General features: G+C 38.5%; 1 protein-coding gene across 2 annotated transcripts in view; it reads right to left on the reverse strand.

Moving 5' to 3' along the window:
- PUM1 (pumilio RNA binding family member 1) overlaps nucleotides 1-18,385 on the reverse strand; it is a 163,433-nt gene that overhangs the window by 97,218 nt on the left and 47,830 nt on the right. For both annotated transcript variants that reach the window (XM_044667964.1, XM_044667963.1), the window contains exon 2: nucleotides 11,851-11,919. In XM_044667964.1, the coding sequence (XP_044523899.1) occupies nucleotides 11,851-11,919 (69 nt within the window). The remainder of the gene's footprint in view (nucleotides 1-11,850; nucleotides 11,920-18,385) is intronic.

The following is an 18,385-nucleotide window of genomic DNA, read 5'->3' on the forward strand; positions in this document are numbered from 1 at the left end:
AAATGAACAAAAGGAGAAAGTTGGCCCACCTAGAGATTTTGCTGATTTTTAATAATGTATTTTTAATCAACCTTGTCCCCAACTCAGGCTATATTACAGGATATATGAAAACACAGTAAGTTACCTAGTCTAAACCCTCACTTGTTGAAAAAACAATCACCATAGTTGTAAAGCACATTTAAAAAAAAAAAAAAAACAACAACAGAAGAGCTCCAGAATGTGTTCTGGAGAATTTCTGTGTTCACAGCAAGTGCTTCCTAACCACATGGAAGTGGCAGGTTCTAAGGGGTATACTGAAACATTAGTTCCTTTCTGGCCAGTGGCATAAAGAGAAAAATTATCATGAAAATGAATTAGAAAAGAATTAAAAGAAGAAAAGAGAAGCTAATGCCTGAAAACCCAGTAGATAATCTTAAGGATAAAAAAGATTGACTTGTGTGTGGAGGACATTAGAAGAGGAGAACAGCAAGGGCAAAAGAAATAAGAAGCAGGATTTGTACTAAGGAAATAGAATGAGATAGGCCTTCGGACACCACTAACCCCAGTTTAAGATGGTTGAAACCATGGCATCCCCCTCATGCCTTATAGCAAATCTGTAACTTCTAGATTCTCACTGCATAATCTCTTCAGCTAAGATTTGAAGGAAGCCAGGATATGGGGAAGAGGAAAGAGAGTATTCCAGGCATGAGGTTGTATGCAATAAATGCTGTTTAATTTATTAATAAATTGCAGTAGCAATGCAATAAATGCTATATTATTATGCATTCTTCCTCCCTCCAAGCCATCCGTCACTGGACTAAACTACCTCATGGGACAAATAGTCAAACATTTATAAATAATCCTTATGCCAAATTTAAATGGCAACAAAGTTGGCAAAAGTCTAGTGCTAGTATACTTTTACAATCTTATCTCATGATTTTCCTGAATACACTTTATGTTACAGGCAACTGGACTCTAGATTTTGCAAAATTCACTTCAGTCTCTCACCTTTTTGCCTTTTCCTGAAGTGGCCCTCCCTTCTGCTAACTAATTTCTGTGGATCATCAACTGCTCCACAAAATTTTTCTATATTTCCACCTTCCACTTCACATCTAGAACTAACTTCCCATTAAGGTACCAGCCATTCCAGCTCCTCTCTGAGGACATTTTCACTGGCTGCCTCTCATGCCAAGAATATTTTCCTTTTTATCCCCATCTCTTTGCTACCTTCAAGTTTTAGCTAAACTTCCTGCTCTGAGAAGCTGTAGCATGCACAGCAGCCACATCTTAGTAGCTCATCTCCAAAGATGGGCTAAACCAGGTTGAGGATAATCAATATGCATTAGATGAGTTAGAGACTGTCTATAGAAAAGCATGGGAAGACTTCCCCCAACAGAAAGGGCAGATGAAAACAATGTTACAATGGCCATGAAGGTGGCAGAAGCAAGCAATGCTTAGTCAGATGTCAAAGATGCCATGGTCTGTGAACTGGAATGACCTCCGGGAATTGATGCAGAGTGAAAGGAGCCGATCCAGGAGAACATTGTACACAGAGACTGATACACTGTGGTACAATCGAACATAACGGACTTCTCTACTAGCAACAATGCAATGATCCAGAGCAAGGCTGAGGGACTTATGAGAAAGAAAACTGGCCACACTGAGAGGAAGAACTGTGGGAGGAGAAACACAGAAGAAAAACAACTGCTTGAACACATGGACTAATGGGGATATAATTGAGGATGAAGACACTAAACGATAACTCTAGTCCAACCATCAATAATGTGGAATTAGGTCTTGGTCAATGATACATGTAAAATCCAGTGGAATTGTGCATCAGCTAAGGGGGTTAAGGGGGGTTTGGAGAAGGAAAGAACATGAAATATGTAACTAGGAAAAAATATTCAAAATAAAAATAAAATAAAAAATAAAAAGATGCCATGGTCACCTATTGCAGCTACTTCTGCCAACTACCCGTACTTCCAGGCCCCCAGGCACTGCAATACAACCTAAGGAATACCTTAAGGACCAATGTACCTTCCCATCCAAGCTAAACCACAACCTTCCACTATTTGTTCTCTTTCCCAATTAGAATGTAAATGCCCAGAGAACAGAGAAATAGATCTATTTATTTGCATTCTGGGTATTTAGCACACTGTTTGGCATGAAGAATTTAATACTTTTTCTTTCATGCATTCATTCATAACTGAAAAGGTTTTTACTATAATATACCAAACAAGTGATCATTGGGGCTCCACTTAAAAACATTCGAAGCATATTTCTTGATATCAAACAACTCATAGTGTTTGTTACCCCTGGGGCTAAACAGAACTAGACAAATCCCTCTTCCAGACTGACATCTCTTCAAACACTTGAACATAAGCTGAGTTCTAGTTTTTCCAACAGTTCTTAACAAAAAGATAGTTCTTTCCCAAGTAACATATTCTGAAGTTTACCAAATGGGAAGTTCAGACCTCTATCTCACATGATATTTGATTTATAATCAAAAGGTAGAAAATGGATACATAATCTAAGTTTTAATATTCAGAACACATCATAAAAAACCAGATGACAATCATGTAAGAACTTCCACAACCAAAGCTAAATGCAGAGTTCTTATCCAAACAAGTGTTAAGAGAGGTATCACAAGGGACACTCATTTTATTTATACTAAAAGATTTTTAACAAAAATTTTGGTTTAACTAAAATTTTTAGTTTCGCTTTTAAAACTAAATCTATAAATAAAAGATTTTTACACTCGAAACCTATGCAACTAGGAAAAGGAAAGTTGGCAACTGGGGGAAGGGGGGGATTGTATTCAGGATATCTAGGAAATATTAAAGACCAACAGCCAATCTCCAAAAGATAAGTGGCCACAGAATATGAATGAAGTAGCCACTTCTTGAAAGGACTGTAAATACTAAAACTATATATTGTTGAGATATAGCAATAACAGACTAACTCTTCTACAAATTAGAATGAACTGGGAAGAGCAGTTCTTCTTTAGGACAAACACAACCTAGAAGACAATGACCAAAAACAAAAGCCAATGTAGCCAATTACCAACCAAGAAGGAGTACAAAATGAGTGTTATTCATACCAACAAAATAATTTGAAAATAAGGAAACAGAATGGCCAAAATAAATTGTCCCAGCATTCACGATGCTTATATATACTCTGGTTTGTTTAGAAACTCAGACCATAACCTCAACATTCTATATGTATTTTTGTTAACCGTAAGGTAGACTGTTCTGTATTGGGGAACATAATACACAAGTGATTTCTCTGCTAGAGGTCTTGAGGGGACAGTCCATTTGTTTTCCTAATTCATAAAGGAAAAAACTGGAAAACTGATTCAATATCATGAAAATCCCTAGGGCATAGCAATAGGAAAAAATTTTAAAGGGGGGGGGGGGGGTGACACTTGAACCTCCCTCACTCTCATCTGAAATGGTAAAAGGAGAGAATACAAATATACAGATCTCACACACATAACACAAAATACATTCCAGTCAACAGGGAAAGGGAAGACATCAACAGGTAGAGAGAAGAAAAAGGAGAGGTAAATTAAGGGAGTGATTAATACTAAACAAAGTAAACTTAAAACTAAGGAATGTACAAAAAATATTTATGGCCACTCTTTTTTCAGTGAAAAAGCATTAGAAACTGAAGGAGTGCCCCTCAATTAAGGAATGGCTAATCAAGTTGTGGTTATATAAATTTGATGGCATAATACTGTGCTTAGAAAAGAAGGGATGGTTTCACAGAAACATTGGACAACTTGTATGAACTGATATAGAATGAAGTAAGGAGAATCAGGAGAAAGAGTTATATAATGACAATAATATGATAAAGACAAACAACTTTGAAAAATGTAGGAACTCTGACCAATACAACAACCAAACATAACTCTAAAAGACTTGGGATATAACATGCTACCTTATTTTCCCTGTTTGATTTTTTTTTTTAAACCCTTACCTTCTGACTTAGAATTGATATGCATTCTAAGTCAAAAGAGCAGTAAGAATAGGTAGTTGGGGTTAAGTGACTTGCCTAGGTTCACATAGGTAGGAAATATCTGAGGCCAATCCTATTTGACTTTTAAAAGAGATTCACAATCTCCTTCCTTTGGGGACTTACTCTCCCCACATACTCTATGACCCAGTGCCACTGGTCTCCTGGCTGTTCTGAGTACAAGAGAATTCATCTCTCAGCTCTAGGCATTTTCCCTCCCTTCTCCTCTCTGCCTCTTGACTTCCTTAAGTCTAACATGTCACCTTCAAGAGGCCTTTCCCAGGTCTCTTAATCTTAGGGCCTACCCTCTGAAACCATAGCCCAGTTAATCCTGTATACAGAGTACAAATAATTCTGTGTGTTATTTCCTCATTAGACTGTGGTGAGGGTCTCTTTTTGCCTTTCTTTGCATCAGCAGTGCCTAGCACACAGTAGTCACTTAATAAATGCTAATAGACTGGCTTTAGAGAGCTATTGGACTAGGGAAAGCCCAAGACCCTTTTTTCTTGGATGAGGTAGATAATAACAGCAGCTGATATTTCTACAGCCCTTACTATGTGCTGTGTTAAGCACTTTAAAATTGTTATCTCATTTGATCCTCATACCAATTCTGGGAGGTAGGTGCTATTTTTATTCCCATTTTACAGTTAAGAAAATGGAAGCAGAAAGAGGTTAAGGGAATTGATCAGGATCTCACAACTAGTAAGACAAGAAATCTGAGGACAGATTTCATACCCAACTGCACCACCTAGGCAAATATTTATTTTACTTTACTCTAAGTGTTTGTTTGTAACAGGCAGTCTTTTTCTGCCTTCTATTCTCGTTTGGGAAGGGGGAGACTAAAAGAACACATTTTCTTTGATTGAAAATAAATAAAATTTAATTTTAAAAACAATTTGCTAGAGAGGTAGTATGCTTAGATGATGAAATACTTCTATGGCCACAGGAGAGAATTAAGTGCAGAAACTGCACTTAGGGAAATTAAATAGAATCCTTTCTTGTTTCAATAATAGAAATAGAACTGACGCTCATGTCACTGATCACTTGAGTTTTACAGGACTTTTAAGCTACACTTTTTTGCTTTAGGAGGCGGGATCTGTCCCACAACAGGTTCAAAAACACAAACCACACATGTTAGCATAGTTCCCAGTATGAGGCCCAACTGGATTGAAGCCATAGAGACCACGAAGACATTTTCAAGGGGTCCAAGAAACACTCTGTGAACACCATACACTGTTTTATGTCAGCTGTAATCCAATGGAATGGAAAAAAAAATCCAAACTTGCAATTCGTGGACTGAAGTTCTAGTCTTGGACTGCTCACTGGCCAAGTGAGGGAAAGGGGGAAGGCATTTCACTGCCCTGGGCTAGTTCTTCATCCATAAAATAAAGAAACTAAAACACTGGACAAAACCCAAAGATCCTCTGAGGCCTACAGAGGAAAGTAACAAAACCCCCAGCTCAAAATTACATTAACTGCCACTCTACATAGGCAACAAGTGCCAAAGAGCTCCCTTTCACCATTGCTAACCCAACAGGCTCAGCCTGGAGTTCTAAGCGATCAGAGCTTTAGCTCTGCGTGTCACTCTTAGAAGTCGGTTTTCTTTACGGGGATAATGCCGCAAACAACTACTAGCTGTACTGAGAGAGAATGAGACTTCTTAAACTCAATGTGATTACTTCGCCAGGTGTTGTGAGGAAAACATTTAGAAAAGCACATTTCACTGCTATTGGAAAAACTTAAAATCACTGACTCAGATGGGCAGAGTAGATTTTATCTACTAATAATACTTCTAAGTGGTCTTCCTTTGATGAGAGCCACAGCACACTTTATAAAAAGTCAAAAGACAGTAGTGTTAGCTGTGGCTTTTCCATTTCTTACTAATTCTTACTAAAGAATAACAACAATCACACATAAACCACTGCTCCATGCAAGCTTCAACATGCTACACGAGAAAAGGAATTCCATCCCAGCAGGTGGCTGATAGCAAGCATGAGTCATTAATCTGGCTGTAACAAATTCTATTAAATCAAAAATCCCGTATAGAAAACTGGTCAGTTTATATAGATCAGGATTCTTAATTGTTTTTGTTACAGAACACTTGGGCTCTCTAGAATTGGCGGAGGGGAGGGGGGGTCACATACTTATGGTTTAAAAAATGCTAAAATCTCAGGAAGTCAAAATAAAGATATAGGGTTTTTTTCCCCCATCGAAGTTCAAAGAAGCCCTGAAATCTCTCCCTAAAAAAAACCCTACATACCAGCTTGAGACTGAGGACCCCACACAGTAAGAATCCTTGATATAAGTCAGTCTCTATAAGGGACTCAATACTGTTCTGCTATTTATCAGTTATGCCATTACGGTGCAACGGAAGAAAAATCCCAAAATAAACTGCTTTGGGAATAATAAGCAAGTTACTTAGCCTCGATTTCCTTATTAGTAAAAGGGAGATTATCATCTCACTACCTCCCTCAAAGCATGGTTGCTAAGAAAGCCTTTACACCTAAAAGCTCCAGAAATAAACACTTTGCTTAGCATTGGGAAATCTGCTAAATATGCAAATGGCATTAAAAAGGACATTCCCCATGTGAAGAGATGAGGTGTGCTCCCCTTGAACTTGAGAGCTAAAAGCTAAAAAGTCAAAGACATGGTCATTAGCAAAATGAATAAGTAAAAATGAGCAATGTGGTGGGAACCGATCTGACTCTTCAGCAGCTTCTTTTCATTTGCTCCTTTCTAAAGGCGCTGCATCTTGATTTAAGTATATTTAAACAGACGAAAGAAACATTGTTTTACTGCCCTCACTGGAATAAGTTTTTAAGTAACTTCAAATACATTAAAAATGGTGTTCACCTGCTTGTCTTCTCAATGAGGGTAGAGGTGAATGAGGAGAAGAATTTGCAACTTAAATTTTTTTTAATGTTAAAAATTGGGTTTTTTGCATGTAATTGGAACAAAATACTAAAAAAGAAAAAAATAGAGTTCATCTGTATCTTTACACATCTAGCAGGCCGAACAATCCTCCCACCCAAAAAGGCATTCTTCCTGGCCCTACCACTTCAGGCAAGCCCCATCCTCAACAGAAACCCTTTCCAGATTCCCCAAAACCAACAGTCCCAAACCACCTAGCATTTAGCTATTTTGCAGGTATTTCTATACATTTCTTTTCTATTTTTGCTGTCTCAGATTTTCTCTGCATTTAGTTCCTCCATCAGAAAAAGGGCTTCTAATGAAAAAGGATCACTTCCTTCTTTGTACCTGCATCCCCAGGGTTTTACCATAGGCCACATGCTGCTTAACAAATACTAGATTCATTGATCAACTGGTGCCTCCAGGAGCAATAAAGAAAGGAGAAGGGGGCTCACCTTTACTGAATGGAAGAGTTTCTGTCATCTGCCTCTCTCCCTCTAGATTTCCCTGCCCCCCCCCACCAACATAAACAAACACACTGAGCAAAGACCACAAATTAGAAAGTTCAGCCTTACCTTATAAGCTACAACAAAAAAAGGAAGATTTGTTGTTTTTAAATATCATGCTTAAGGTTTAGGCCCTTTGTCTACTTTTAAACTGAATCAAGAAAAGATTAAACACCCTACTAGGGGAGAAGCCAGCACAATACTTTGAGAATTCACACACTCAGAAATTCAATCAGGAAACTATGAACTTTTTTGATGAGAACTTAACCTTCAGAAGGTGAAGTCAATCCTACAGACACTGCCCCTTGGGCAGTGCTAGGTAATTTTGGAAACTGTGATTGGACTCTGTGAAGAGGGAAGAGGACAAGAAGTAAGGCCTGAACTCCTTCAGGACAGATTGTCTTTGAGAAGATAGTCTGAAGAGATTGTCTTCTTGAGATAGTGTTAGAGAGAGCTTCTCTGGAGGATACAGCTTGGATCTTGGCCTCCAGAGCTCCGCTTCTACTTGGACTCTGACTCTTGGGCTACTTTGTTGAGTAAGTAAAAGGCTGACCCCTTTCCTAGCTTCTGGAGAGACAGGCTTCCAACTTGGAGGCCACGTGGTTACTCACTACCAGCCTTCCTGGTTGAGAGCTAATTAATCTTTGCCTGGATCAAACAGACTGAAAGCAAAACATTTAGATTGATAGGATAGATAACGTCTCTATCCCCCAACATTTCTCTTTTTTATTGTTTCCTCTTTATTTGTAAATATTTGTAAATAAATTTCTGACTCAAGATATAATACTGGTGACCACATAATTTCATAAAAGCATCGTCCAACTGTTAATTTTAACCTTTATAAGCTGAGCGTGTCCATGGCCATCTGCTATGTATGCATAGGTGGGAGGAAACCTAAGAAAAAGCAATGTCCAGAAGACTGCAAGAGGATTAAGAGCTTAAGAGGGAAGATTCTGTCCAGAGGTCAAGAAGGATGAAACAGAAGAAAAGCCAATGGACTTTCCAGTTAAGAGATCATTAAGCACTTTGGAGAGCTAAATAATAAAGTTGAAAGTCTGGCAGCAAAGGTCTGACAAGGGAGAGAAGAGGAAATGAAAACAGTAAGTAAATTCAGCTTTTTCTAGTTTGACTGTGAAAGAGAAGAGAGATGGCCCTGTTTATAGGCATCAGAGTCACAACTCGCAGATAAGAGAGGATCAGATTTAGTCCTGGGCATCTAGTCTCACTTAATGGAGCTTAGGTTGGATTTCTATGGAGCCAAAAACCCACCCTCCTTTAGCTGAAAGCTTTCTGTCTTCTCAAATACTACACCACCACCACCACCACCACCACCACCACCACCACCACCACCACCACCACCACCACCACCACGCACATGCACACGCACGCCTGCCATCTTATTTTGGTGGTGATTTTTTAATAACTCCATTGCATCTGTACCACTATTGATATTCTCTAGTCCAGTGATGGGCAAACTAAGGCCTACAGGCCAGATGTGACCCCCTGAAATGTTCTATCTGGCCACAAGATGTTATTCCTAATCTGACAAATACAATGAAACTTCAGAAACAGACTGACAGATGAGCATTTCCTTTCCTTTGGCCCCCTCTTTAAAAAGTTTGCCCATCACTGCTCTAGACACATCTACATCCTTGATATCAACTCTCCTGAAGTCCATACTACAAATCTAGCTAGCCTTGCAGTTTTTAATTGCTAAATGTCTAAAGCAGCTTTGTAGACAACTACAGATGTTACTGCTTAGCTCTTCATTAGTCTCCAAAACTAAAGACACAGTTACAATTTGTGGAGACCAATGGGGTGCTTAGTTTTTAACCTTTCTGCCACACTTATCTATGAGACTTCTAGGATTCCAATATGACTTTATGTGAAACCTTTGAAGAAATAATTAGTGAGCTGGTACCTAGTTTTTGACAAGTGAACTATTGGAAAGAAGCAGGAAAATATGATTTCTGGTTTCTTTAAAATGTATGTCAAGTCTTATTTTGGAATCTCAAACTCTTAACTCTTCAAAATTTTTATCAGCAATTATCCTATTTCCCGAGCCCCTCCATTATAAAAGGAATAAACCTAGCTTCCTGACTATAAAGACAAATGATGAGAAACAGTTCTCAATTGAGGAAAGAAAACAGAAACGGACTAAACTGCAACACTTTTGCCAAACACTCTAGGGCTGAATGCATACTGTCATATTCAAACTCTTTCATAATACTCATCGAACAAAAATAAAATTGGCATGAAATTTGAGTTTTAAATTCTACGATTAATCTCTTGCCCAAGAGGAATCTAAAACAAGACGTCTAAACCTACAGTTTATTCTGTAGATTAACATTGACAAAATCTTGAGTAAATCTTCCCCAAAAGAAAAGGCCTGAAATACCGATGCTCTATCATTGAATTCCTGTTAAAATTCTAGGTACAATTGCCTAGAATACAAATAATACCACCAGGAGGTCAGAAAGGGAAATAAAAAGTACAATATATACCAATATATTTGCAGAAACACTTTGTAATGGCAAAGACCTAAAAATGAAGCAAATGCCCATCAGGTGGGAAGTGGCTAAACAAACTGTGGTGCATGAATGTGAGACAACAATAAAAAATGGAAACTGAAAAGATCAACAACATAATCAAAATTGAATGCTGCAAGATTGTATTAACCAAGTTTGGCTGGAAAGAACAGATATAAGACAACAGCTCCCACCCCCACACCCCTACCCCTTTCTTTGCAGAAGTGGGAGCATCATGAGTGTGAGATACTGCAAGCAAAGTAAGACTTTAGAGGTCTGGTTAGTGTCACAGAACTTTTCTTTTTCTCAGTTCATTTTTTTAAATTATTATAAGAGATCTATATCAGACAGATATGGAAAGAATGCAGTGATAAATACAGGCAATTTCAGAATCAGCTAACAGTAAAAAATTATTCTGTGGAATCATAACAACTAAGCTTAGCCCCAAAGAGCTATGAGAATGCACCTCCCTTCTCTGCAGAAGTGAGGGGGCCTATGAACACAGAGCACTGTGTATACTGTCCAACTTGACTGGTTTTGCTCAACTCCTCCCCTGCCCCCATTCCCAGGCCCTTGTTTTTATTATAAGGGATAATTCTGAAAGGGGGAGAGGGAGAGGGAGAGAGATACTGGTAAATGAAGTGATGGTGTCAAAACAAAAGATACCAATAAAAAAAATGCATTGGGAGGGGGAAAAAAACTCCAAGCAGGAAGTCTTGAGTATTAAAGCCCAATGGAACCAAAAAAACCCAGTATCGTACAACCAGAAGATTGTAAGAGCTAAGTTAGGAGCAAAAACTAGACAACTGAGAGTTCTGGAAACCAAATACAAAAGCAAGCAAGAAATTCAGGATCAACATATAGATCATAAAACTGGAAGAAACCTTACATCTAGTTCAAACTTCTTTTACAGATGAGCAAACTGAGGCACAGAGGTCAAGTATCTCATCCACTGTACACAGCTACATCAGGGCAGTAATTCTGTAGCACTGGTACAAAAAACACATATGAAAGATAACATTTGTCCCTGTTTCTATAAAAATTTTGGTGAAGACTAGGAAAAGGAAAGATTTGGAGTACAACAGGTAGTATTATTTATCGACAGCAGGCAGCCCAAGCCAAGTATTGGTTCGTAAGTGATAAAGCAAAAAAGTATGCTAAGAGAGCCACCAGGGAGAATTTAGCAACCCAACATTTCACAAGTAGAGTTATATCATTCCAAGCAAGGACATTCTACATAGTCTTTTACAACTAATTATTCCTGAAAATGGTTAATCAGTAAGCAACTAGAAAAGAAAAAAAAAAAAATCAACAGAAATACAGTTTAGCCAATACCCATTTCAATTGCATTTACTGACTGCCATTATTCCTTGGTAGTGAAATATTCTGAGCTGGAAAATGTTATTTCTTATTAGTGGTTACCAGCCATATCCTGACTCCTAATTCACAAAAGTTCAGATACAATTTCAACAGAAACTCAATCTGAAATTAAGAATCCAGCACTTAGGCTTCTCACTATCAATTTCAGTTCTGGGTCTCAAAAGGAGGAACCAATAACCCTCAGAAATAGGTTATCATCATACTATTTAGAAAATCAATGCTCTCACTATGAACATTTCCATCAACTGGAAAATGAGGCAAACTTAAAGATTTGCTGCTTAAAAGAAATTTTCCGGAAAACTTCTTTAAAATTATTCCATTTAATATAAATGACTGTGTTCATGTATTTGTCCCTTTTTTCTTTTTAAAGGTAGAGCTACACCAGCAAATAGTTACATTTATCCCACTCCTATTACAAGAATGGTCACAAAGAGAAGAAAGGACATCCTTCTGAAACTATATAATTAAGACATTTTAGGAAAGACAATTTCTTCCTTCCTGGCTCACTTTTCTTTCATACCAGTTGCACTTACCTCTCCCATGGCTCTTCCCTCTAAAGCAAGAGCTTGAAAATCATGGTTCAGTTCATCCATAGATCGTACCTGTTGTTTTAAAGAAGGAAAACAGACATGTCAGCATCTTGATTTTATATTCATGGTACACAAAGTAAAAGACTTTCTATGGTTGTCGGGTCTAAACCCACAAAGTCTTCATCAATGAAAAGCTAAATCACTAGTGTCAAACTTTCACTCACCTTTTCAATCATGGACACAAAAATAACCACTAGAAATATTCACAGATCTTTATCAAGGGAAAACAAAAACAAAACCTCCCTACCAAGAATGTTATTGGATGACTTTGGTTCCTGGCAATGCTAAAACACTGAAGGTTTTTGATTTTTCAATTTGATACCGTGATCTCAAAAAATACCATACATTATTTTAAGCCATCAGCACTCCCTTTCTCCCAGAATAAAACTTTCTAAAGTGTGTTTTCAGGTAGGCATTTATTAGGTGAGTACACTGCTCGGAGTTGGGGAGAGAGAAAAGGGTCTAAATAAAATAGCCTCTGTAGGAGATGTCAGAAAAATGCTAAGTTAATTCAGTTATACCCAGACTCTTCTGAAGTCCTTCTAACAGCCCTCCCTGCCACATGACTCCTCCCCCCTCCCACAGTGTATCATGTCTACTCTGTTAACCAAAGTGATGTTCCTTAAGCAGGCCTCTGGCCGTATCACTCCCTAACTTGAAAAACTACAATGCCTCCCTAGTGCCAATAAAAGCCCTTCACAACCTTGCCACAAACTCAGGAAAAGTCTCACTACAATTGTATTCCCAGTCTACCTCTCTGGTCTTTTCAGCCAACATTCAATCTTCTATCTTCCTGGCTCTGAACAAACCATCTCCAATGTCTGGAATATCATCTACCTCAATGAATCCCTCACTTCCTTCACGAGAGTGCTCACACACCATCTTCCACACGAGGTCTTCCGAGATTCCCAGCTGCTAAATGCCCTCCTAACTACCTTGGATTTCTTTGTATTCACCTGGTGTTTGCTTCTTTCATCTCCCTAAGAAGAACTGAAGCTCCAGAAGGTCTGGGATTTTTTTTCCCTTTCTTATATTTGGATCCCCAGAACTTAGGACAGTGCTTGGCACACAGTAAGCAATAAATGAAGACTTGATTGATGGACCAGCTGATTAAAACAATGGTCCCCAAACTTTTTTGGCCTACCGCCCCCTTTCCAGAAAAAAAAATATTACTTAGCCCCCTGGAAATTGTTTTTTTTTTATTTTAATAGCAATTAATAGGAAACATAAATACACCTGTGGCCATCACCACCCTCCTGGATTGCTGCAGCACCCACCAGGGAGTGGTAGCGCCCACTTTGGGAATCACTGGATAAAAAGTCAAGATTAGGAACAGCTAGATGGCTCAGTGGATAGAGCAATAGGTCTGGAGATAGAAGGTCCTGACTTCTAATGTGGCATCAGACAATTATTAGCTGTGTGACCCCAGTTGCCTAGCCCTTACCACTCTTCTTCCTTGGAACAGGTATCAATTCTAAGTTATTGATTCTAAGACATAAGATGAAGGTTGTTTTTTTTTAAATAATGATAAAAGGTCAATACCTAGTGAGGCACAGAAAGGTAGCATTTAATTACTCCATATAAAAATGACCCAGAAGACAGTGAAAGAACTGGAGGCCATGCCATACAAGAATCAGTTGAAGGAAATAGAGATGTTTTGCCTGGAGAAAAGGTTAACTTGGGCAATATCTGTTATTTAAGAATCCAAATAGCTATTGTATGAAACTGAGATTAGGTTTTGCCCAGCTTAGGACCAGAGAACAGAACTAGGAGACTGTGGGGAGAAGGTGGGGGTCATAGATTCTTATAGCTGAAAAAGAGCTGCTTTTTGAAAGCATGTAAAAGAGCTCAAGTTCTATTAGCTCACCCTTATTCGTTCTTTAGACTTTAGCCACCAGGAAAAATGTCACCCCACCCAATTTAGAATTAAGTGGCAAGGGGGGAGGTCTATGACCCGCATGTGCTGGTGAGTGACAAATCAAAAACAAGTGACTGCCCCCAGGCAGTCTGAAACAAGATTGAGACTGTCATTTGTCCACATGGAACTGGAGGGTGGACGCGGAGAAGTGAGGAAATGAACTATCTTTTAAATATGATGGTAAGGGGGGCAGCTGGGTAGTTCAGTGGATTGAGTCAGGCCTAGAGATGGGAGGTCCTAGGTTCAAATCTGGCCTCAGACACTTCCCAGCTGTGTGACCCTGGGCAGGTCACTTGACCCCCATTGCTCATCCTTACCACTCTTCTGCTTTGGAGCCAATACACAGAAGTTAAGGGTTTAAAAATGAATGAATGAATGAATGAATGAATGAATGAGTAAATAAATGAGTGAAAGAGTAAATGTGATGATAAGTTCCTGTGAGGAAGATTTTGCCTTTTGAACCTGGCCTTGAAGGATCTGGTGAGACCTCAGACTGCTTCCTTTTGAATTGTCACGTGGGTAAGTTAGGCTGACTCCCTTTCATTTTCCTTGGTGTTTTCTGGAGGCCCTAGCCTCAAAAAGAGGCCTCTCATCTTAGAGGAAGCCTCGTGGCTAAAAGCCTTGTTTAATTAACCTCTGCGCCCCCCTTTGTCGGGCTTCTGAAGCCTTTCCTGGTTCAGGCCTCCAGACCAGGCTGAAATAACTCTCTCTCTTTCTTTCCCTACCTTCACCCTTCCTAACTGTAAACTTAAAAAGTCATCCTGACTTGGGTCTTTTATTTTGTTTTGGAATTGGATTCCTGGCTACCAAACTTTAAATATCCAGTCCAACCATAATTTTTCCCCTTTTACACAATTCCATCTACAACAGCTGTGTCCATCTGCTTCACCTCTCACTTTTTTAGAATATGATCCTTCGTGTTCAGGTTATATATTCATCTGAATTTATTGGGGAATATGGCATAAGGCATTAGTTTAATTTCTGTCCGATTGCTTGCCAATTTTCCCAGAAGTTCTTAGAAATGAAGAGTTCTATCCTGAGGAATTTGTCTTTAAGTTTACAAACACTAGGGTACTTCTCTGCAGGTGACATTATGTATGACACATTACAGATATCTTCAGTTGTTTTTTTTTTTTTACTTTATTGATCAGTTACACTGGTTTTTTATTAAAAAAAAAAAAGATTCCAATTTAAAAAAAACTTTTAAAGGGCAAATCCTCTTTTTAACAATAGTCAGCATCTATTTAATCAGCTTCAGTGAGGAGAAATAAATGTCTCCTGAGTAGAGCCCGTTCCAATTTTGGACAGATATAATAGAAAGTTTTTCCTTATACTGCACTGAAATCCACCTTCCTCTAGTGCTAACCAACTAACCAACAAGCCCTGTAGCGGGTGTGACCCAGTCCTTCTTCTGGGATCTTTATTCAGCCTCAAACAGAATGCTTGGGAGGAGGATAAACAAATGGACACTGGCAACCAGGAGAGCAGAGTAGTTTTGAATAGAAATAAAGGAGGCCACAGAGTTGTAAAGGTCTTATCAATGACCTCAACCTTGAGCAGGGAAACAGAGCTGCTTAGGAACACAGATTAGAGCTGTTCCAGTCTAGTCCAGGATACTCCCTTTACAAAGGCTTTTTGACTAACAAATGAGGAAAATGAAGCTCCAAAGCAGCAAGTGATTTATCCAACATCTTCCACACAGCAAATGGTAACTAACCCCCAGATTTCGTGTTCCTTCAGATCTCGAAATGGAATCTAATGCTCCTTCCACCACTCCTCAGGGCCCCTCATCCTAAAATCAACATCAATGGAGAACAGTTAAACAAGTACTTGTATCCTTGCCCTGTTCCTCCTGTCCTCAGACTTAACCTGGTGAACAGGCTCCTGTTTTTAATATAAGCTCTCTATGCTCATTCCACTTCCCATCCAGAGTAAAGCTACTTCCTCCAGTGCTATCTCTGAATATCAATTCTCTCCCAACAAAGGCTTCTGCTACTGACGGTGGCATCAAGAACAAAGAAGGTTACAGGGTTTAGTGAGGGGGAAAAAAAAAACTAGACTATGAGTCAAGTGACCTCATTTCTAGTCTCAAATCTTCCATTACTGGGGGTATAACTTTACACAAATCACTTGACTTCTACTTGACTCTGTTTCTTCATCTGTAAAATTATACTATCCCTTCCAGCTACAAAATTCTAAAACTTAAAACCAGAGGAAGGCTATGTGAGGATGGAAAATAGTAGGAGGAAAGAAAGGAGAAGAGCCTCATAAATCCAACAAACATTAATACAGCACTTACTACCTGCTAAATGCTGTGGAAGTGTATTTAGAATTGAATGAGCAAACTGTTTTAATGAATACAGAATTAAAACCATGCAAACTCTTGAGAAAATTAAAATACATAATTATGAAGCAATATATATTGGCAAAATATAGTGCTGACAACGAAGCTAAAAACTAAACATTTGAAGGGCAGTTAGGTGGTTCAGTGGCTTGAAAGCTAGACCCGGAGATGGGAAGACCTGGGTTCAAATATCACCTCAGATACTTCCTAGATGTGTGACCCTGAGCAAGTCACTTTACCCCAATTGCTGGCCCTTATTCAGAGACAGAAGACACGGGTTTAAAAAAAAAAAAAAAAAGAAAAGATCTGAAAACCTAAGATATGTATATTTCACATGTCTTTGCTATTCAGACTAAAGGACTAAATGCTATAAAATTGTAATATCCAGATTGAAACCTTAAATCATACAATCTGAGAATAAGGAGGCAATGCTTGTCATTACAGAGTAATCAAGTTTTAAAGGCCTTAAAAAGAGGAACTATGATCACATTACAAGGTGTTTGTTTGCATTATTTAAATAAGTACAGTGACTATTTCCTAAAATTATGCCAAATGAAATTGGATGGGCCAGGGAGTTCTCTGCAAACTCAAAAAGGTCCCATGAAATGAAGTGACTGTGCAATCTTCATGTTACAAATGGGGGGGGGGGGGAGAGTGTGTCCCCATAGGGGCATAGAGAAAGGAAATCTTTGTATTAAGATAGTCCTGTAAGTTGAACAGAATTTCAACTAAGGCTCAAAATTGCCATTTAAAAAAAAAAAAAAAAAAGCCTGTTTACCTAACACAGCTGGATGAAGAAAACTAGTACTCTGATCAAATTTTCTCCAATTTCCATAAGGGAGGCAGAGAGTCAAAACAGAGCATAGAAAAGAAAGCAGGACAGGCGAATGAATAAGAAGGCTGAGTGCTGCAGCTCTACAGTAACAAGTAAATAGGCAAAAGATACTTCATAAGGGCAAGCAACTTTGATTAAGAATGGGAGCTCCTAGTAGGGAGGAGAATTGCTCTGGCCTTGCTTTATATCCCACAGATGCCTGGCACATAGAAAACCCTTTAAAAAGTTTTGTTGGCACCATGGAATCCTACTATATTAGGGGCTAAGATATCTAGTCTAACCTCAGCTTACAAATGGGGACATTGACACCCCTAAAACGAACGCCCTTATTATCACTGTTCTTTACTACAACTGAATAAGCAGAGGACAGAAAGAAATCACATAAATTTCAAACAGCAAAACAACCCAACGGAGCACAGCTCTCTCCTCCTTCTCCATCACAAACATTTTGCGTAACTACAATGTCCAATTCAGTTAGCTCCATTAAGGAATCATGGCCAGAAAATTCTCAGCAAACTTCCCAACTCTGTTATAAGTAGTCATGGGCAAAAACACTCATGATTCTCAGCGATTAGAGCAGAATTACCAAATCGATTTCTGTTGACTGGTTTACACAATGAATCTGGCTCAGAGAAGACAGGAAATATTAATATCTTTAAGAATCTTCATAAGGATTTCTAATTGATCAAATGAGCAAAAAAGATCTGAAAAGATAGTTTTCAAAGGAAGAAATCTTAGCTATCAAATAGACACATTAAAAAAAAAACCACTCCCAATCAGTAATAGAGAAATACCAATTAAGATAATGTGGAGCTGCACTAGAATAATTTATACAAGAGCCAAAAAATCACAACTCTGAAAGAATTCTGATTAGCAATGACCAAGGCCAATCCCAGAGGACCAACAAAGGACCAATAAATACTACATACCTCAGGCAGCTAGTTTCTCAGTGGTTAGAGTCAGACCTGGAAATAGGAGGTACCAGGTTCAAATCAGACTTCATACACTTCCTAGCTGAATGACCCTAGACAAGTCATTTAACTTCTATTACTTAGCCTTTACCATTCTTCTGCCTTGGAATTGATATTCAGTATCAATTGTAAGACAAAAGATAGGGGATAAAAAAAAAAAAAAAACACCACTACATATATCTGTTTTGATTACATAAGCTTGATGTAAGTTTTTTTTTTTCTTTTTTAAAGAAGGAGGTGAGAAGAGAACATAAATGCTTGTTCAAAGACCGGTTTTGAATTTTACAGGGGAAAAAAAAAAAAACTTTCACTCTATGTCCACACCCCACAATGTACCCTCCTGCTCTAGACAGGCAGCCAAACACTGTCCTCCACACAGCTCCACTCCAGAGCAACTTTCTCAAGACCCA

The sequence above is a fragment of the Gracilinanus agilis genome, chromosome 3, assembly GCF_016433145.1.
Source record: "Gracilinanus agilis isolate LMUSP501 chromosome 3, AgileGrace, whole genome shotgun sequence".
Classification (NCBI taxonomy): domain Eukaryota; kingdom Metazoa; phylum Chordata; class Mammalia; order Didelphimorphia; family Didelphidae; genus Gracilinanus; species Gracilinanus agilis.